The 22106-nt window shown below is 36.8% G+C and overlaps 1 protein-coding gene across 3 annotated transcripts; it reads right to left on the minus strand.

Annotated features, from left to right (window-relative positions):
• Positions 1-5751: 5751 nt before the first annotated feature.
• Positions 5752-22067, minus strand: LOC105837011 (persulfide dioxygenase ETHE1, mitochondrial). Of its 3 annotated transcripts, none has more exons than XM_036284784.1 (6): positions 21621-21644; positions 18251-18395; positions 14827-15012; positions 10079-10167; positions 7691-7901; positions 5752-6115 (listed from the first exon to the last, which is right to left on the minus strand). In XM_036284784.1, exons 1-6 carry the CDS (start codon positions 21627-21629, stop codon positions 6051-6053), a joined length of 705 nt encoding a protein of 234 aa, XP_036140677.1. In that variant the 5' UTR covers positions 21630-21644; the 3' UTR covers positions 5752-6050. The 3 variants fall into 3 exon arrangements, with proteins under 3 accessions (XP_036140677.1, XP_012536912.1, XP_012536910.1); XM_012681458.3 differs by lacking the exon at positions 21621-21644 and adding an exon at positions 21995-22067 and having other exon boundaries at positions 5753-6115; XM_012681456.3 differs by lacking the exon at positions 21621-21644 and adding an exon at positions 21855-22011 and having other exon boundaries at positions 5753-6115.
• Positions 22068-22106: the final 39 nt, after the last annotated feature.

Below are 22106 nucleotides of genomic sequence, written 5' to 3' on the forward strand. Positions count from 1 at the left end.
GACCCAGGTGAAAGAAGAGGGAGAGGGCGAGAACGGATGAGGACCCAAAGGGGAGATTGAGAGCGCGGATGACGATAGAGGAGGAGGGAAGGGGGAGAAGGGTTGCAGTGGAGCAGAAGTTGAAATGTCTGCATCCATGGCAAAATCAACAACCTGTAGATACTCCCGGCTGCCGCTATCGCGACGGCAATAAGGTAACAAAGAAATCATGTTACCGCTCCTGAGCACCACTCGAGGGGAGCAAGAGCGACAAGGCGCACCCGCGCAAATATTCCTCCGCTCCGAGGGAGATCCTGGCGGATCACGTGTGCGCGAACATTCGCAGGATACGGCCTCTCGAGGAGAGACATGCTTTGTTCGGCGCGACCGTTGGAGGAGGAAAGCTCCTTGATTCCCGTCACATCTCCTTAAACTCATGCTTTTTGTACGTCGTTCTCGTTTGCTATCAACCAGCTACCTTAACAAAACTTTTTCTCCACCCTCCCCCTCATCCCCGTAGAGGTTGCGGGATCGCGAAAAGAGATTTTCTCTTCGTGAAAATGTTGCGCGTTTCCAAGTTGAAACGATTACAGAAGCGAATTAAAGCTGCGGCAGAAGTCCAAATTGATTAAAACATTTGGTTATTATTTTTGTAAAACATCACCTTGTAACTTAATAACGAAATGTTTAATTCCGCGAGAGGGAAGAGAACAGAGGATTACAAATTTAGGACGGAAATTTCGAACTCATTCCGGATTATCAAATGTGTCTGCGATGTAGCAACCGTGATAACCTGATAGAAAAAGAGCGACATCAAGAGCATATCGTTAGAGAATTGTTAGATGTACTTTATCTCGGAGAATTATTAAATCTCTCCACCGCAATGAAATACAAATCGCGGAGCGGCGCTCGGAAATGAAGGAATTACAATAGCGGCACACTCTCTATTTCCGCTAATTTATATTAAAACGTAATTTAACATTTCGGTCACGTCGGTCGGCTTTGAGCGTTAACGGAAAGTGCACTCCGTCAAAGAATAATAATTTTTTAAATGTAAGCCCGCGGATTTTTTCACAACTTCCTTTTTACAAGGTAAAAATGACATTCGTACGGAAGTATGCATGCATGCCCGCATGAAAAATACGTATATGTTAATTCCGAGAGCGCTTGAATTTAAAGTCTAAATTTTTAATACAATTTTATAGCTTTTTTCCATATCCCCCCGTGTATTATGCATTCATACGGTTTTCCATATGTTCCGCGATTACGCGAACGGTCATTAATTAAATGACCGCATTTGTTGCGAAAAACGGCTGACAATTGTTCGACCGCGACCTATCTCTCCTAAAATTTTTGCAAAACGCGGTTAAATAAACATAACGTTATTTACAGCAGTCGTAACCGAAAAAAAAAAACGATGTTTGTAGTCGATTCCCTCATGCGTAACTACATGCAATCGTTACAACACATCGTTGGTTACGGTAATTGGCTCCGCGTGTCGAAATAGTAATTTTGCCATTCGATGTATCGCATTCGCGCGGGGGCTGCGTCGCGATACGCGGCGCTGAAATAATACGCTAACGCGGCCGCGGGGATTCCCTGTGCGTTTCAGAATCAATTACGAGCTCGCGAATTGTAGCACGGTTTTATTTTTTACCTTTTTTCCTCTCCCATCCTCTCTCTCTCCCTCTCTTTCTTTCTCTCTCTCTCTCTTTCCCTTTCCGTATGTTATCTCTCACTAATGGAAAGCATAATGGAAGGAAAGCGAGATAGAGAGAACGAAAGAGAGAACTCTAATACCCTCGTTCCCTCGGCGATAATTATCGAGTCGTGAAGACAGCCGCGGGTCTTCAAAAGCCGCGGCATTTCGAAATTGCGGTTTCTTGAAGGGGGAGACCCCGAACTTCGTGATGAAAGCGGGAAAGGTAACGAAATGAGAGTAGAAAGGATGCCGCGGCCGCAGCGCAAAGTAACGCATTAAGTTCCGAACCCGGGTGGTCCGTTCGCCTCTCGCAGCAGCGCGGCCATTTTTCAGTGATAACACCGTGAGGGCCGTCCTTGCGATAAAATGCGGCGAACAATCCGCGGTATCTTCCAACACGGACAAATGGGGCAGGTGCCGTCCGGATCCGCCCCAGATAACGAAGGCCCCATCACAAACGACGTAAAGAAATATTGTTGCTTGTTCCTTTGGCTGCTCGCTATCTGCCTAATATCTCGTTTATTTTAATTGCGGAACTAAAATCTTATTTGATTAATCATTACATAACTAAATTAATCACATCAATTAGATTGGAGGTAAAGGAAAACGGTGTGAAATAATGCGGAAACATAGATATGCTACATGAAAGAAGTACAGTTTTACTTAAATATCTATAAAATTTAGATAAGCAACATTCAATCATCTTCAACGTCCTACACAATTATTTTAATGCTCCTAAAAAATTATTTTCATATATGTATCTAGTTAAATTTTTAAATACTTTAACAAAACTGTTCTTCCCTAAATGGAACAGATCACGGTAACATTAAAATAGTATTAAAATAAATTATGATTGAATGAAAAAGTCTTTTAATTATCAATTAAAATAACTTTGATGTTATAATGACTTCTGTTCTACTTGGATTTCTTATATATTTTGTATACGTTAAACTTAGAATTAAATTTTAATCTTCTAGATGAGCTTTTGCAGTTATACTTCTTTTCTATTTCTTCACGTGTAAACTACTCAAAAGTAACGTAATAAATAACATAATGTGTAAATTAATATCCCCTGGAGATACCAAGTAACTTAATATTAATTAAGACACACAATTCTATTAACACATTTCAACCATAAGCGAGAAATTACGAATGCAAGCAAGAACAGATATGTCTTATAAGAGATTAAAAGTGTAGGACTAGGCATAAAAATCAAGTAAATTCAATTATTAATTAAGAGATAGGTTTACTAATTTCAACCGTGAGCGAAAAGTCATAAATCCAAGCAAGAGCGGGATATCTATTATAATATAAGAAATTACAAAAACACGGGATTACACATAGAAGTCAAATAAAGATGAGTTCAGATATACTATAAACACACGAAAATAGCTTCTCGTTTTAACCCTGGCAATGAAAACGTGACAGATCTGTAAGGTATATATTTTTTTTCTCACCTCTACATAATCGAAAAATAAATCCAAACACCGAAGTTATACAGTTTCAATATTTGGCTCAAAAATTCACTGTGAAACGAATTCATTGATTCCGAACAAAAAAATAGTCCAAAAGGAAAACTATTTTCGTTTTGCCGTGCTTCATTATCGTTGTAATCAATCCCGCGATACGAAAGAGCGTAAGACAAGTCTGAGTGAGAAAAGAAAGAGAAGGTTGTAATATTTCAAATAAAATTAATGGATGTGTGTGTGTGTGTTTGTGTGCGCGTGTGTGTATGTGTGTAAAGAGTATATAAAATTATATTTTTTTATGGGAAGTTCAGGCGAGCGAAAAGAGCGTGCTTCTGGAAAACTGAATTCTTTTGAAATTTTTGCCAGGATCAGAGGATTCCGCGTCACTCGATCGCACGACTCGCCCGGCTCGCTCGCGCGAGCGGGCCGACATCAAGCGAGCCAACAACGCTCTTGTCTTTGGCCTTTTTCGGCGAACACATGAAAATGCATGAGTAGGTAGCCTTGGCCCGTGTGCCTTCGCCCGTGTGTCGGGCACCGTAGCCGTACCGGTTACCCTGGAAACGGTATCGATTTCAACCCTCAGCTATGCAGTAGGAAACCAGCACCAGCACCATGGGGGTCTCTTCACCCTGAGTTTCGACGAGGCGCACGGAGCCCGTTTCGACAACCCGATTACAAGGACCTCTCTCTCTCTCCCTCTCTCTCTCTCTCTCTCCCCCCCTCTCCTCCCCCGCTCGCACGACGCCACCCCTTTCTCCTCTTGTCCTGGTCCTTCAAGGGTTTGTCTTAGGACAAAACCAGCAGTAAACGCTTTTCACTCTCCTCTTTCTCTCTCTCTCTTTCTCTTTCTCTCTTCCCATCTCCAGCCTCTCGATCGTCTCTGTTTCGCTAACGAAGCCGTACGCACCTCTCGCCCCGATTGCTCGGTTCAAAAGTTATTATTAGCACACCGCAAACTGCAAATAGACCCTCGATCCTCGTAGTAGATGATGGATTTGCGGATCTTCCTAATTACATGTGGATTGCATTATCGTGATACGAGAACGTTGGCACTATGCGAGTATAATTGGAATATTCAGTCGAGATTATCGGGCCCATCGCGATTGTGTGCGATAATAGTGCGCAGAGTGGCAAAGGTGATCATTCGAAGATTTAAAGTAAACACAGTTCACGCAAATGGCGAGATAATGGCTTCAATCGTTATATGATCTTGAAAAGGTCTGACAGTTTGACAGATTGAATGGAAAATCTGACAATTCACACTTCAAGTATCATCTGATCTGCGAGCCTGTATGCGAGTTTGAAGGAATTCTCGTAATAAATCTATCGATGTATAAAAAGCAAATAATATAAAAAGACTCCTCAAACGACAACCGTATTAAGGAAGCACGTCGTGGCAAGATACACGCGACGAGTACGTTGTCGAGTACTACAAAGTAAGTGATAACTCAAGGCGGATCTAATTCGCAAAATTGAGCTGTTACGAGGAACTCGGTAGAATTCAAGAGAGAGAGAAAGAGAGAGAGAGAGAGAGAGAGAGAGAGAGAGAGAGAGAGAGAGAGAGAGAGAGAGAGAGAGAGAGAGAGAGAGAGAGAGAGAGAGAGAAAGAGAGAGAGAAAGAGACTTCGAGCAAGCGTCGCGACGTCGCGACGCGGTTAAAGGGACAATCTTAAATGCATAGAATATCTTAACGCGGGTTGCCCCGAGCTTAGTGAAAAATATTTCCGTCAATTGTTTTACTTCGTCCGGCGACCGTCGTTCACGTTTTCTGGCATTCTTCTCTCTCAGGCCGGGCAGGCCTGAAATAAAGTTTTAAAGTCAAAACAAAGCCCACATCCGAAAATCGTATCACGAAGTTCGTCGTTCACTTAAGTTTCTGAAATTAAATTCGCGAAATATCCCGGTATAATTAACCCTAGTGGAAAATTTTCCATTAAGGAAAAATCTACCCGAGAGCCCACGGAGAGACCGTCCATAAAATATTACGTCGTAAACTCCGAGACACCGTATATATACTGCTAGAGAGAAAGAAAGTATCCGCGTGTAAATTTCGTGATAAATTTTCGAACTGGGAATGCGAGCATTTGTCCAAAAAAATATTTCCCAACAACCGTGTCACGCATGTATCGGACGCGGAGCAGCGGCTGACGATGGCGTAATATAATTTTATTTCTATCGTAAACAAAATTACGTCCATTAAGAACGCTGTATGTACACCGCGCCGTCAGTCGTACTTTTTTATATACGTCGTATCCCTCAAAGAGGTACAAAATAAATACGCATAAAAACGTGTATTTTAACACATTAAGGCGCGCACATGAAATAAAGCGCTCATTTGATACGCGCGTTATCGGCTGCATTACTGTTACAATAAATAAAACACAAGTTCATGAAAGCCCGCACAAAGTGTCGCAATTAAATAACATTTTTAGTGTGTAAAAAAAAAAGACGGCACATACGCATCTCGTTTAATCGTTCATAAATTTTTAAGTGGGCTCTAATGCGTTAAAATAGCGCGTTAAAATAAATAAATAAACAGCTTGTACGACGTGCTGGTACATGCAAAGCAGAGTGGAGAAGAATAATTCAACGATATTAATGCTGTATGTAAATTATACATATATTAAAGTATCACTATATACCATAATATCATATGCCTTTGTATCACTCTCGAATACTTTCCGTTGATTAAAACTGACAAGACGTTCAGTGATTATCCCTCACTTAATGTTAATAATATCGATAACGAGATATAACGTTAGAATTGGGAGTAATCACGCTATTCGTGACGTTACACGTGAACGTTAACTATCGGGATCATGTATTATTAATAGAGCGAGCGGAATTACAATACTAGCGTGCGGCTAGTGCATCGGCTGCAACGCTGTCAATAATTTTCATTGTCCCTTTTCTTCTTCCACCTCGTATAGACCGCAAACTCGGTTGGCCGGTACAGCTTTATCTGGAACAACGTCGTATTACGTTTGAGCTCTTTGTTGCAAAAATGGCACATGTCAAATGCGAACAATAATCTAATATTTCTCTATCGATCTCTCTATTTCCAAGTCGACTAACAATTTATACAGGCAGCTCCCGTCGCTCTCGCACGCGACAATTGTTTTTTTTTTTTCTCACAACGTGCAGTAGTCATAACTTTTATAATTCACATTCTGCTACTTCGAAGGAATTTTCAAAAATTTGTCTCGAGCCATCCGCGAGAGATAAGGGCTTATTTGTGCAATATACGGCGGTATGCAAACCGGCAATTTTATCGATTTCCTTTCGCTCCACCGACAGGATGTAACGGCGTCTCCGTTCACATTTAATATTTAGACGCGACGCGAAGAAGAGTTACGCGAAGGCGACACAGTAGCTGCAAATATTCCTCCCCATAAACATATAAGCGAAACTTCCTTTAATTTAAGATCGCATGACGTCAAAAGAGATGGAAATGAGAAAAAGATGTAATAAGAGAAATTCAATATCTTAAAACCGATTCCTGATATCGAACATTAGGGATTCGAAAGCCTCGCAAAATGGATTCGTGCGAAATCCTATTTTAATTCGCTCATTCTCCACAAGAGATCTTCTTTTTTTTTATATCATTTCCTACCCTACGTCAATCACATATAACTGTCAGCGAAGTTTTTCGCTTAACTTGCGCTTTGCGTCGCATCACGTCTCATTCAATCGGTCCAAGCGGCGGAAAAAGTTACGCGTCTTCAGCCACTTCCGCAAATTTGCGCAGAATTCCAGAGTTTTCACTTTTTACCCGTGAGAAGAAGCTACGTGATCAGACGCCTCGTTCGATCGACGTGATCTTCTCGCGGATTCAGCATTCGCTTCTCAGACTGTACCATACTGATAGGACGACGCCGTAACGCCCCAAAGACGGCTATTAGCTTATCAGCGAATCGAGCTGATAGCGGCGGAGCGCGCGCAACCCCAAAAATAGAATGCGAATCCCGATGGGGCTCGTCAGGGTAACCGCCTGGCTTCTTCGAAGGATCTATTCGAGGGATAACGCTTCGTAGATAACATAACAGCTCCGTTCCATCAATACATTAATTATTTCCGATCGCTATCAAGGGCATTGTACCGCCTCAGCCTATAACGTCTAAGATCTAGAATAGAACAAATTGTGAGAAAAAATTTTACCCCAGCGCGATTGACGATGACAGATCACGCGACTTAATAATCTAGGTTTTTTTTTATATTAATACTTTTAGGGTAAAAGACCAAATTACTGACAGTACTCCAAATACTAAAAATCTGTAAAAATATTATCATATTTTATAGTATCAATTTTAGTCATTTATTCAATATTAATTATCCATTCACAAAAAATCATAAAATTGACTTTTTAGTATTTCGGATATTGTGTTACTAATTAGACCATTTACTTTATATTCTTATGAGAATACTTACATCGGATCATTCAATGTAAATTTACGTTAATAATTACGTTGACAAAATATAAAGACGGTAATGGGGAAAGATGTGGCCGCACAAGGTGAATTAAATGTTTAAAACTTACCGATCATCTTGGGATAAGGCAGGTTGAGGTTGTTCATAATTTTGACGAACTCCTCGAGCGACTTGGACAATCTGGGATTAAGAGCTTTCTCCTCGGCCACGCTGGTGACGGTTCTGCCGTTGTAATCGTGTGCGGGATACAGCCGGTAATTTTGCGGCAGACTGAAGATCTTCTCGTGAACGGATTTGTATAGGGTCACGGCGGATCCGCCCTGCGCACAGGTGGCACGATAATTCGAGCAGACGGCAATTATGTCACAAAGCTGCAAGGGGACTTGTAATACACGATAACTGAGGGTCAAAGGCGGGAAAATAATTAACAAGATGAATAATAATTTAAAAAAACTAAAGTACAATTGACAAGTAAAAGTAAGGGGAATAAAAAATTCAATTTCGCATTAATTTGATCGATGAAAATTGTTGGACTGTTGAGAAAAAAATGTAACAATCTCAATAAAATTTTTTGTAGGCACGGAGATTCTTTTCGAGTGTTGATATTGGTATTCATCGAAATTAAATCAATGTCGGTCCAGCTGTTACTGTCCACCAATAAAGCGAAATTTGAAGCTTGAAGTTTAAACCACGCGACGGACGGCCGAAAAATAATGATTCCGTTCGTTCTCTCGTGTGTTAAAACGTCGCTTTGAGCCGAGCTTTCGAGGGAAGAAAAGGTCGCGGCACGTTTATAAAATGCACCGACGCGCGGCCGGGCACGATGACGGACGGCTATTCATCACGCGAGAGAGTTGCGGGGAAGAAGTCTTTTATATTCCCTCGATGATATATCGACGTTTACTTGCGACACGTAGGGAAAATGTTATTGCGCGTGTCCGTCGAACGTTTCGACGAGAATTCAGGATGCTGCCGCGCCGTCCGCGTCTGTTCCAGGTCGGGCATCGATCGTCTCGATTAGTTATGACGTACCAAATAAACCATTTATCGACATTCGACAATTATATCGGCGACAAGTTCCGAACGGCATTTCCGGTTCGGAGGAAAGAGCCACTCGCGTTTTTCTCTTTTTTTTTTGCTTATTATTATTAAGCGATAGCTGAAGAGGCGCACCGGAAGAGACGCAATGGTAGCTTGCCGGCTGAAATTAATACCTAGGTCAGTGAACTCGGGAGTGCGAGTCGATCAATCTAGGAAGATTTTCATGAGCCACTTGTGCAATCTGTCGTCTACACGGTGTGCCTTGAATTATCGCGCTTTTTCACGCTTCGATTTTTTTTGACAAATTTGCCGGTCGATCTCGTTGAAAGAAATGTCGATTGCGCAACCATTAACTTTCAATGTTGCGATTTATAATTAAATTTCAAAACCTTGAGTTAAGTTTATCTAAAATTAATATAATTAATGTATACTGTAAAATTTCATGTCGAATTGAATACTCAATTTGAGTCATTTTTTGATAATCAATTTTATGTCACTACCAGTCCTGTTTGTTAATTTAACAATGGAGTTAAACAATTCAAGAATTAGTCAAGAAAAGTATTTTATACACGCTTAAATTTAATAAACATATATATTAATGTAGAGAAACTAAGCAATTCAATCGTAGAAATGAGTTGATTAAATTTAATTGTTTTCTTTAACTATGTGTTTTGTGTTGAAATAAATGTTGATATGCACAATGAAGGTTACAAATAATAAAGTAATATTTCACTCAAGAAATCGATTTAAATTTGATTCTTTTATATGCATAGAAGTGCATATTATTTGTTCGTATTTGCATACTAAGAAAAGAATATTTTTGAAGTTCAAAGTTTGAAGTCTGCAGTCTAATTACTTACAATTCTAATTCTGTACATTTGCATATTCAAATGTCACCGGTTAAAAATTGCAGGCAAAACAAGAGCAATGCGATATTAACCGCGTGTGCAGGAGAGATCGCATATCCTCCGTAGAAAAGCACGAGTGCGGTTACGAACTTTATGAGGAAACTTCGCGTGGCTCCGTTTCTCACCGCACATTTAATGCCGAACACGGTCGCCTAATTGTGAGTTTCGTTTGCTGGCCAGCTTTTATTTACGGTCAGGTCTCGAGCTGGATAAATCAGCCGTCGAATGGGAGGACAACCGGTTGCATTAATAATGCAGAATCGATATTTCCGGGAAGCGAACGAGGTGCTCGGATTTTCCTTTATACACGGCATAAAAGATTCAGATTTTTCCTCTCTTCACAATTCTTCCCTTTACGATCGTGTAAGGTATCGTAACAAGGTAAACGGACCTTAACGTTAAATATTATCGCAACGTTCTCGCTCCTCGGGACGAGGAGATACGACGATCGACGTTGTTTCATTTCATCGCGCATGTGTGCTAACCACGCGTACAGACGCGAAAAGACGCCAAAGGCTTTTTCGGGCGAGTTTCTTAGCCGGGCTTACCTGGAAATCAGTTCTGCCGCATCCCCGTATCAAGAGCGCATCACCCGTGAACGCGATTGCCTGCTCATCGCAAACGTACGTGACGCAACCTGCACAGATATCAGATGGAATATTTACGATATCGTGCTTCACTTCACCCGGCCGCCATCCGGCAAGCATCGCGTCGTTTTTCTCTTTTCCCCAAGCCAAATATATATTTATCTCTTCGCGGCGATTCGCCATGTAATCGGCCGGCACGATAAACTGAGCTCTCGCTCATTGGCTCGTTCATTCCATTTCGATATCGCTTTTCGGCGAAAAAGAAGAAAAAGGAAAGGTGGAAAAAGAAAGAAACTCCAAACAGATATATTACACTCGCTCGAGAAATACCGATGCATGCTGCAAATAGCTGTATCCGACGTGGAGAACATGATTCGTATTTTTCCCCCGCCGCCGTATAAAAAATGAGTTGGAATCAAGTGGGATGATTGCGTAAACGCGGGCAACGACCTGCCCATAATCGAATTATGATGACTGTTTTCTTAACAATTTGACAAAGATCAAATATATGATTATGAAACATATTCTCAATTCATCTTCACTGACAAAAATACCGTCAAAAGTATGGGCTTTATAAAAAATGTAATAGTATATAGGTAATATTCACTATATAGGTTCTGGAATTATTTATATGTTTTCCACATGTATGTGATGTATGCTTTACACAAAATATTTACCGATTTCCCTTTCTCGCGAAATATACACGCGCATGCATTTGCCACTGAAAGAGAACTAAAATACCTAGGAATTTAATCAGCATCGTTGGAGTTTTACGGCGTATAGGAATGAAGCTGATATCGAATATCTAACCCACAAGTATTTAATGCACGCCATTCGCGTATTCGATACGAAAAATCGAGCCTATCGGACGAGTTCGATATTGAGATAGCTCAATAGACGCTTTTAGGATTTTCCACAAACAAACGATTGAGTTGCGACGAGTAGCGAATTCGGCACGATCGATAAGAATAATATTCTCTTTTTTTCGTTCCGCCGTATAAACTCTAATACCGCAGTACGTGTATTACACACACACACACACACACACACACGTATGCGCTCCTAAACTACTAAATATTACAAACACCCGAGCTAAAAAGATAGCTATTTATGTCGACGCCAAAAATTAATAATTTAAACGAATTTAAATTCCGACAAATTTAAATCTTTCCTTTTAACCCGTAAATTAGATAAAGTAATTATACAGATTTTGACAGTAAACCTACTAATAAGTAGCAAGGTGATATTTTTGAGTATTTTTTTATCTAAAACCAGATACGACAATTTTACAAACGGATTTGTTTTCTACGCTAAAAGATCTATAATAGTCACGTATTGAATTTCACTGTTTTGTGTGAAAAAAAATACAGTTATAAATAAATATAAAAATGGAGCTTAAATCTAATAAGTAAATAACTTTTTAAAAACAATAATGATACGATCATACAAAATTTAATTTAATTTGAAAATTAATTACAAAATTTAATGTTAATAAATGATCAGACAAAATAAAAATCTATCAATTTTTTTTGTTAAAGTTTAGCAAAAAGATTCAACTTTAATGGACAAGTTTGTGAGTCTTAATAATGACAGTTAATTTCTCAGACATTTTGCGCGCGCGCGTGTGTGTGTACGCACATATATGCATAAAAGAAAACTTCGACTCAAGTAAGATTTCCTCAATGATAAAAAAAGATATTAAAATAAAAGCATGTGTGTGAAAAAAACTACAGTTGAAAGTTACGATATATTCTAGATAGAGAACAGCTCAAGTTAATCACTCTAGGGACTGTATTTCACACGTAACATGCGTGTAAAATTCAAAACACAATGCTCCTCTTCTTCTGAAGATGATGAAAAAGAATGAAGAAGAGCATAAAAGGATAAACAAAGCCGAGATAAATTTTAATTCTTTTTAGAAAAACATTTGAAATATTAGAATATAAAAAAAACTATAAAGAATTGAAAAATTATAGAGATCTTTGAATCCGTCTCTAATTTAATAAAAAAAATAATGCATGGCCTTAAAAGTTGAGTCTTTATGTCATTCAAACATACATAAAGTTTCATCAAAATAATGTATCTTTAAAATTAAGCCATCTTGAAGATATATAAAAAAATTATGTTAAATTTTGTTCTTGAATTAGTGTGAGAAATTATCCCTTAAAATCTTTTAATAACTATCCTTTGTATATAATAATATTATAAATTATAGTGTAATAATATACATAAGATATTAAATAAAAGTAAAACAAAAAATTCTGTAGCAGTATTTGTCAGATATTATAAATAATATCTTCCAATGTACAAAAATTTAAATTGTTTTATGAATGGTTTTATGATGTAGTGTAGAAGTCAACCGTGTTTACGTAATGTACTGCAATTACGTATTATTCTGCTCACTGATAAATTTGTATTAATTGGCCAGGCTTTCTTTGTGCTGTTCGGGTGAGCTTTATAGCAGCAATAATGCTGTCGTTTCATCTCTTGTGTACATTTGTATATGTTTTTAGACATATATGCTTTCATACTCTGTAATTAACTATGCACAATAAATTAAATTGAAATTAAAATATTTAATTTATTGTATTTCTATTTTCTTTTTTCTTCGAATCTTCAATAAGTAATCTGCCTGTCAGAGATTATTAAATCTACCATGAGCGTATCTAGAGAGGAGAATTAAAAAATTATTTGCACAATATAATAGCGAAAGATAAATGATTCTTATGTCGAATCAGACAGACGTTACTGTTTTATTCTAAAGATATGTCAAATTTGGGTAAAAAAAGTCGCATAATTCTTTATATTTCTAATTTTATTGAATAATCTTTGCCTTATTCTTCTTTTTATTTAACTTTAGTTTAATGTCATATTTTTAATAATATTTAGTGACATTTTTCAGGGATTCTTCGCTCCCCCACATTCTTTTCTAAATTTTTTAAATTTTTTTCTAGAAAAATAATGGTAAATATTTTATATATAATAATAAAAATATTAAAAAACTAAACATTTCATCTTTGATCGCTATGCATTTTTCCTGTATCTTCTTCAAGAAAAAAAATTAAAATTATAATTTATAAAACCTAATATTTATCCCATTCAAAATGAGGAGATACATTTTAAGATATCTTTAAAATATCTAACAAATTAAGAAAAGCAATTTATTAAAAAATTGCTGTGATAACAAAATTGATAAAAATTACTCGTCTCCCTAGTGAAAAATAATTCTAAATAATACGTTCCTGGAATGTACGATGTATTTTTAAATGTAGTGCTTAACAATTCGCACGCGTACGCTTTCTAACAGAAACTGCAATTGATCTCGCGTTCGAGAGATATTAGACACGTTATATTTTTAATCTTTTCAATCCACGTGTAAAATAGCGCCGTCCCTCATCGCCCTTGCACAAGAAAGTATTTCGCCACTTTTTCTCGGCGCCTCAATTAATAAAATAATAGACCGGGCGAAAATGCTCGCGGATCGATCGCGCAAGAAACGCGTCCCGATATCCCAGAGGTGTGCAGAACGTGTTCCGCAACTTTTCCGCAATGTTATTAGCCTCGAAACTTTCGTTACGCTACTCGAAAATCGTGTTTCGTATTCATCGTGCGAGCGCATTAAAAATCGCGTTAAACCGGATTACCGAATGCGTTACGAAGATTTACAGAATGCGACTACGTTGCACACCGGCATTCACGTCGAAGAGAAAAGCTCGGGAAAAAAAGGAACGTACGGCTTCAATGGAATTCGGAGTAACTTCTTTCAAGTAAACCGAGACTTAAAGCAGTCGTTCCATTAAAAATAAACGTTAAAGAGCAAAATAATTCTTGAAAACGATAAAGGTAAGAACACGGAGAAAAATACGAAGACTCATTTTTCACTCGTAGATTCAACAAGACAATATATCATATACCTACATTGTAACGCGAAATAGCTCACAGAACATGTCGAGAAAACGCTGAAATCCACATATGTATCAAATATGATACACTATGCACTTAGCCCCTTATAGGACGGCGTTGTGCTCTATTTTACCACTCCATGTAGCTGACACATAGGCGATGTGGTAGGATGCTAGCTAAATGGACAATGGTGTAATATTTTATCGCAGAAAAAAATAGGCAAAAGCAAAAGCTACGCTTCAAAAACAACTAAAAAAAAATCGTTTTATATATTTCGCCGGTAATATGTATAGCTTTAATCGCGTCGATTAAGCGTGTATCGATTTTCAAAATTATTCTCGACTTTCTGTCTTAAAGATTGATAAGTTGCAAAGTGGAACAATATATAGTATATATATATATATATATATATATATATATACATACACATATACATATATGTTCAAGTATACATCGGAAAAATATTTAAAAACGTCTAATGCCGAAATAAGAACGTCGAATGAGAACACTTAAGTCGTTAAGAGAAAAACAAACGATAAAGAAGTATATTAATTCGTAAGCGCTCAGATTGCAATTTTTAGAGAGAGAAAAATCTTTAAATATTATATAAAATTATAAATATTAAAAATCATGATCATATAATTTCCATACGTCTCGATATAGTTAACTGAAATATCGATTTATTCCAAAATTTCCACGTATAATTTCGGCGAACATCTAAGCACAAGTTCTCCGAAGTACTGACAGAGCAGAGTCTATAACAAAGAGAGAGAGAGAGAGAGAGAGAGAGAGAGAGAGAGACTGACCTTCGGTGTGACCTGGGGTGGGCAGCACTCTCAATTGATGTCTGCCAAATTGGACTTGATCGTACGGCTCCAGAAGTACATCAGCCTTAGCACCGCTGCTGCCCGATATCACGGACTTGCAGCCAGGCAACAGAGACTTCAGTCGGCCCGTCCCGGTAATGTGGTCCGCATGCATATGCGTGTTCACTGCAACACAATGCGAAATATTGTCCCAGAGCAAAGACACCAGTCATTGTTACCGGCAAATGCATAATCGATAAGCACAGCCGAGTCCCGCGCGAGATCGCGATCGCGTCGCAGCATCATGTTTCCATAATGCACTATACAGAACCGAGAAAAATGGCATACGATTGTCTCGATGTAGAGACACAGTACGGAATTATTTAAACACCGGAAATTTTTGCGAGGGATCCCGACAGCGATGCAAAAAAAACGATAATCTAATAATAAATTCTTTCGTAAGGAGCTGCGACGGAATTAATTTTTTACAGACATTTAATATTGACGTTTGCGGCGAGCAGATGGGGGGGCTTCGACATTGATTAAAAAGTCTGAAATTAATGTCGAAAGTTTCTGGAAAAGCTTGTATTCTACGGCGCTTTTTAAAAATATCTTGCGCGCACAATGCACGCGGATGTAATTCAGCTTTAATAGATAATTAAATTACATTAAATCTATATTTGATCTAATTAGCGGCCTCGCTCTCTTTGTATATAACTGAGTTACGAATAATGCGAACAGTTTTACAGGAGTGGGACGGCATTAATAGCATTTACATTATCGGAAAACAGAGAGAAGCGTATTATGGAAATGTCCATTTGTGTGTTCGGGACAGAATTGGCACACGCAGAGTTCCGCATAAACAAGTGCATACGTTCCACTTAGTCAAAGTGATCCCTCGCAAAAACCACTTCGCGGTCTAATAACGCAATAAGGTAATCCCATCAACCCTTTTTCACTATGATATACGGCGTGGTAAACTTTCTCCCTTCTTGACAAATCGAAAATCCCTTCGCTATTAGGGACGCAGATTTCGAAAGGGCTAATGCCGTCTGCGCGAATAGGACATTGATATATTTCGACCTTTAAACGATTTTATAACTTCAATAACAATTTTATATCTTTAATAACAATTTTATATCTTTAATATTAACAATTTTATATCTTTAATAACAATTAGAACACCTTTAGGATGCCTTTAGGAAAGAAAGTAGCACATAAAAGTCTTTTTATTATAAATTTGAAAATTTATCTTCTACATTTAAATTTTAATAATGCATTTTTATTTTTTAGAGACACTTAATATATAATAAATTGGATATTAATTGAATCAATATGAATAACACACTAAAAATAAGAAATACTCTTTTCTGGTCAAAGCAAATTTTCCCGTTTAATAATATTTTCATATCAATCATATTAAATATATTTTTCAATAAATTTCTTTACTTAATATGTATAAATGAATGGTTTTGCTACAGTACATATTAAAAAATTAAGCTGAAGAGAAAATAATTTTTTGTTGGACTATCAAAATAATTACATATCTTATCATGCTTAAGTATAATAAGAGCAATGTTACAAAAAGTTTTGACAGCAATTAATGCAATTAAAATATTATTATCTTGATGCATATAAAAAATTATTTTCTAAGTCTGTATCTAACTAAATTTTGAGATATTTTAGCACAAAACCGTTAATGTGTATAATAAACTTATATATATTTAATAGCGTATCATATTATCCGTTTCCTGTTCCAGAGACAATCTAATATTTAGGTACATCACACTTCACAATTTTAATTCTTGCATCTCTAATCAGTAATTCGAACTGACTTCTCTACTTCCCATCTTATTATTAGTTTGAATAACCGACGTTGCTCCAACGATCGTACCGCCGGTTAGTCAAACTTTCAATCAAGGGTTAAACTTAATTAATTTCCATGGAGATCCATCGCCGCGCGCGATAAGCACGATTTGTCGAAATAACTCTGTCGTCGTCGTCGTCGGCCGATACACCCGGGGTATTATGCGGCAGCCGCGAAATCGTATCGGCTCGTGCCCAGAGAAGTCCAAGTTCTTTATCGAAATTGGCGAAGTTCGACAATATGCCCGGGCGCACTCTCACCGGGTTTATGGTCCACGGGCGTGTTAACCCCCGGGACAATAGCGAAACTATGCGGGGTCCACGACCGGTCCTTAGCGGCGGCGGGATTGCATGCTAATTCATTACGAAGTTCGGCAAATATTGGGTCGGTTAGTAGGATAGTTCGCGATATAACTCCGCGCGCCCTCGGCTCGTAAATCACGGCGCGGGGCATCGCGTAATTGCCGACAAGTACATTTCCGACGATATCGAGTAACGGCGCCGGCAAGATAATACGTTTTGTTGTTAATTAGCGTACGTAATTAATTAGTTATCGATTCGAGGGCGTTTTACGGGCGGAGTACGTCAATAAACGTTAGGTTTCCGCAGCCGCGAAATGATTAATTTCAGGCAACGTTAATGTTTACTGCTAAATTCCGGCCTAATAATCGCCCATCGTATTGAGACCAAGTAACCACCATCCTGTCAACCTGCATGCCCGCCAGTCGATACCGGCTGAGAAATCTTTCTAAACGTTTGAGTCACGTCAAACCTTGGGAAATAAATAAGGGGCAGGAAATTGGAAAAAAAATCTATTACACATAACGTTGTGGAAGTTGCCTATCGATATTGATTTGGCACTTTGCGAGTTGTAAAAGCTAAAAGAGCAATAAACCTCGATATGTAAAGCTTAAACATCCGGTAAATAGAAAATCCGGAAAGTTTCGTTCCTTATACGCGCGGTCGGGAGCAACGCCGCTTTCCAGTTTGAATTCCGATATTTCTTACACACTAGTTTAATAATAGCTCTTCAGTAGAACTTTCCAAAAAGTCCCGTGTGCATTATATCATGAAACTAGCACAAGTTGAACCTCGAAGGGAAACGAGGATATTACCGCGATATTTTATAATATAAAATTGTACGTCAGTATGATGGACGTATCAATGCGGCAGCTTTATCTCTCTCTCTCCCTCTTTCTAACGGATTCAACAACACAATCGGGCTTTCTGTATTCGACGATATGTCAAGTTTCAATGTTCAAGCAAGCAAGCGATTATAAACGTGATATAACTATTTTATACGCTACTACCTCGCAAAAATTCGAATTTGGTTTTAAAATGTACCTACCTACCCCATGTTAAACTCCATGCGCGCGATCTAGCTGGTGTTACACGCAGAGACATACAAATCCCGACTAAATAATATCAAATGATACGGAAAAAAACTGCACCGCATGCCCACGCGTTTTTCTCCCGCGCGTTGATTTTCCGCTATTTTATTTCGCGAACCGCGATATTTACGGGCAAGATAATGATCTACGCTCGGTTAGCAACTCACGTGCGTATTTCAACTTTAATCCCAGCTCCTCGACGATTGTTTTGTCACGATCGGCCCATTCGATGACCGGATCGATCAGAATCGCTTCCTTATCGTTGATATCGGCCAGCAGATACGTGTACGTACTGGATATTGGATCGAAGAACTAAAGAGAAATTTAAACAATCGTTCATTATTTCCTGGTAATTAAGTGGATATAAAGTGTTACATTATCCATAATTATTATTATACATAAATAATATATTCTTATTTTAACATTTTCTGCTAATAATTGTGTCTGTAATAATTATATTATTACAATAAGGCTATAATTAAATACATGCATTAAAACGTTGAAAACAAACATAATGAAACAAAGAGATGATGTAAACGTTACATGTACGTATTACGTCATACGCGATAATAAAGTCACAAAGAGGAAACTCTGAAGCTCCATACTTTTAGATAATATTTACTGTACATACTGTATTTTCAATTCTGTACAAATCAAATAAACATATGATAGATAAGATAATCAATTGCAGACAAATACAAGCGCATTGACATTTTGCAACGTTTAACAACGATTTGTATATTTTGATTCCCGTCGCTTGTTTAACTGTACCGACCCTCTGATTCACGTGTGTACGTGCAGGAAACAAGGGGGAGAGGAGGGACGACAGAAAATATAATTCTTTGAAAATACACGAGGGGCTGCGCGCGAAACTATTTGCGAAGCGCAAGCGAAAAACAGAATTTTTTTTGCATTTTCCCCCCATGTTAACGTGCAACATTCAGTAATCCTGTCAGTACTGACCCGTTTTTAGGGATAATTCATCGGATGTGTATTATTTTTGCTTTTAGTCAGACTTCATCTGCACGCTTTTATTCGATTCTGACTTGAACCCTATCGAAAAACGACACGCGCGCTTTGCTTTGAGTGTATGTAAACCCAAATATGAACGAAAATATAACGACGCAATATTTTTTTTCATCACGGTTTCTTTGTACGTTACATTGATCCGATCTGTTAATATTCGTTGTGGAAACTGGAAACAAATTTGGATTAAATTCACTCGATCGGCCATTTTTAGTATTTCAAGCGAGTGATTCTTGCATTTATTGCAAGAATCACTTATCACTTTAATGTTATATTTTGCTGCAAAAATGATAAGATGATAAAGACAGAAATAAAAAGCCCTAGATTTTTAAGTAAAAAGAAATTAGATACAATGACTTTCCTCTATAAATCTTTATTTCTGAAAAACAAGAGTTGTTCAAATAATTTAATCAAATTAAAAAATGCTCTTTTTTCATTTAGATTAATACATAAATACAACTTAAAATAGAAGAAATATATAACTTGTACTAAAATGTCTGATAAAGTTTCTTGTAAGTTTTCGAACCACTTAGTTTTAGGACAACTTTTACAACGCGCTATTATATTTTTTGTATATTTTTTTGAAGTTAAATAACGGTATTTAACTTCAAAAAGTGTTTTCGTTGAGATAAATGGTAACTTCAAGATTAAAATTAAGGACAATACATCATATTATAATTATTGTTCACATTGATTTGAATAATTTGAAAAACACTTCTTTTATCTATGATGCATATAAAAAATAGAAATACATATAAATTCTAATAAAAAATTATCTTTTATCTCAATACTTATCTAGATAATTGTGTGTGTGTGTGTGTGTGTGTGTGTGTGTGTGTGTGTGTGTGTAACGGCAAACATTATTAAGTAATAATGTAAATTAAGTCCCCTTCTTACAGAAATCTGAAGGAAATAAATTACATTTTTATTCTATTCTATTTTACTGCGATATAATCGTTGCCCTACATTCAACAGCTAATAGACGTAAAAGTCGTAAAAACAGTGGCAGATATTTCACATTCCATACGTCAAGATAAATTCAAAACCGATTACTTTTCGACTGGTAAATCAAATTTCCGTTGAAACCGTTTCAAAGGTTTGTTGAAATTGTAGACGGAAAAAGCCCTATGTAAAAAAATACATTTAGTTACGGTTCATAAGAATATAAAAAAGATTCAGATTCAAAACACTGCATCGAAAGGCGATTGTAATAAATTTAAAAAAAGATTAATAATTAAAATAATTTGCTTAAAACAAATTCGTTGACATTGCACGACATGTAAGACGTGTAACAAAATTATGAAAAAATCTATATTTTTGTAAAAAAAAATTGTTTTATATATTTGTAAAAAATCTTTTCTTTAGATATTTTAGTTAGTCAAGAAGGTATTGCATTTTCTACATAAAAATTTTTACAATTTTGATAAACTCTTAGATGTGAAGTTCGTCATTTTCAAGGTTACTCCGAATATCCTCTCAAATGCGAACTCAAATGCGAATGTTCTTCCTGACCGCGATTTTCTCCATTTTCCTGCAATCCTTTCTTTTATCCCTCAAAATCCTGGAATCGTTTTGTTTTATATGCAGCAAATACAGAGAAGAGAGAACAAAGGTACTTTTTTTAGTAACATTTTTCTATACCATTTTTCAATGTTTTCTTTCGTTGTGTCTTTTGTTTTTTTTCTCTGTTGAGATATTGAATATGTATTAAATAATACATTTTATTTAAAGAGATTTTACTACGCTACTTCTTAGTCAATACAGTTTATTCTTAAAATTATATTAAATAATTAAAATAATAATATAAAAATATTATCAATAATATCTATAATTTATTAATGTCATTATGTATAATCACTATTAATTTCATGTTATAAAATATTTATATTATTAAGTAATAATAATATAATCTTAATATTATATATATAAGTTATATAATAAATTAACTTAGAAAGTTTAGATTTGAAACTTTGAAGGAAGCTTTTGGAGCTTTAAAGATTCAAATATATTTAAAGTTGATAAAATTAATAATAACCTATAAGTAGTAAAAAAATACGGTCAATGCCAATATTAATAATCTTATCTCTTATTAATAATCCAATCCTGTATTTAAAATTGTTTTAAATATAATTTTGAGATCATCTTCTGATCATTCCATTGGCTAATGGACCAAAGAATTATGCTGTAAATTTTCAAGATTACTTCTACATAGAGTATAGGTTATGTACATATCGTTTATGTTATATTTATACGAATCTTTTTCATGTAGACAATTATAAGAAATGTAAATTATTATAAATTGGATAACAATACAAAAAAAGGAATTAAATTACAAGATTATTATCTAACTTTAACACCTATATTAATAAAATCAAAATATTAAAAATTACAAAATGGAATATAATTCTCACTATTTCTGATGAAATCTGAATCTTCTCTGATCCATTGATTATTGTTTACAAGCTGTGTTGTGTGCAGAGTGTATAGATTACATATAAAACATATATTTACATAGTTCATATTATATACACGTAATGTAGATTATTTATATATTTTACGCGTAATCCAACTCGAGATGTCTATAATAAAATTTAACTTGAATTACAGTACGATCGAGTACTAAATACACTTTAAAAAGGTGGACAAAGGTCGTCACTATTGACCGCTAGATGACGTTGGCGATCGAACCTATCCCCTTGGATATGCGTTTCTGTTACCCTTGGTGTAAACCAGCGTAAACGTTACCTGGCGAAACAGGAAATCCCTTGAGAAGGGCACATGCTCCGTCAAAACGTCGGTCATTGCGTGTCTCACGCGGGTCCTGTTTGCCCACGTAACTAACGGCGATGCTGCTCGATAGAAATTTCGTATCATAATTCACTTACACCCATTTATATAGCCAGCACTACGCACCTCTCGTCCCGTCACGTAGCGCCGTGCATGACTGTCGACGGAAACAACATGCAACCGGTCTTCGTTGACTTACCGCGTATTCCG

This window comes from Monomorium pharaonis, chromosome 3, assembly GCF_013373865.1.
Source record: "Monomorium pharaonis isolate MP-MQ-018 chromosome 3, ASM1337386v2, whole genome shotgun sequence".
NCBI classification, from domain to species: Eukaryota; Metazoa; Arthropoda; class Insecta; order Hymenoptera; family Formicidae; genus Monomorium; species Monomorium pharaonis.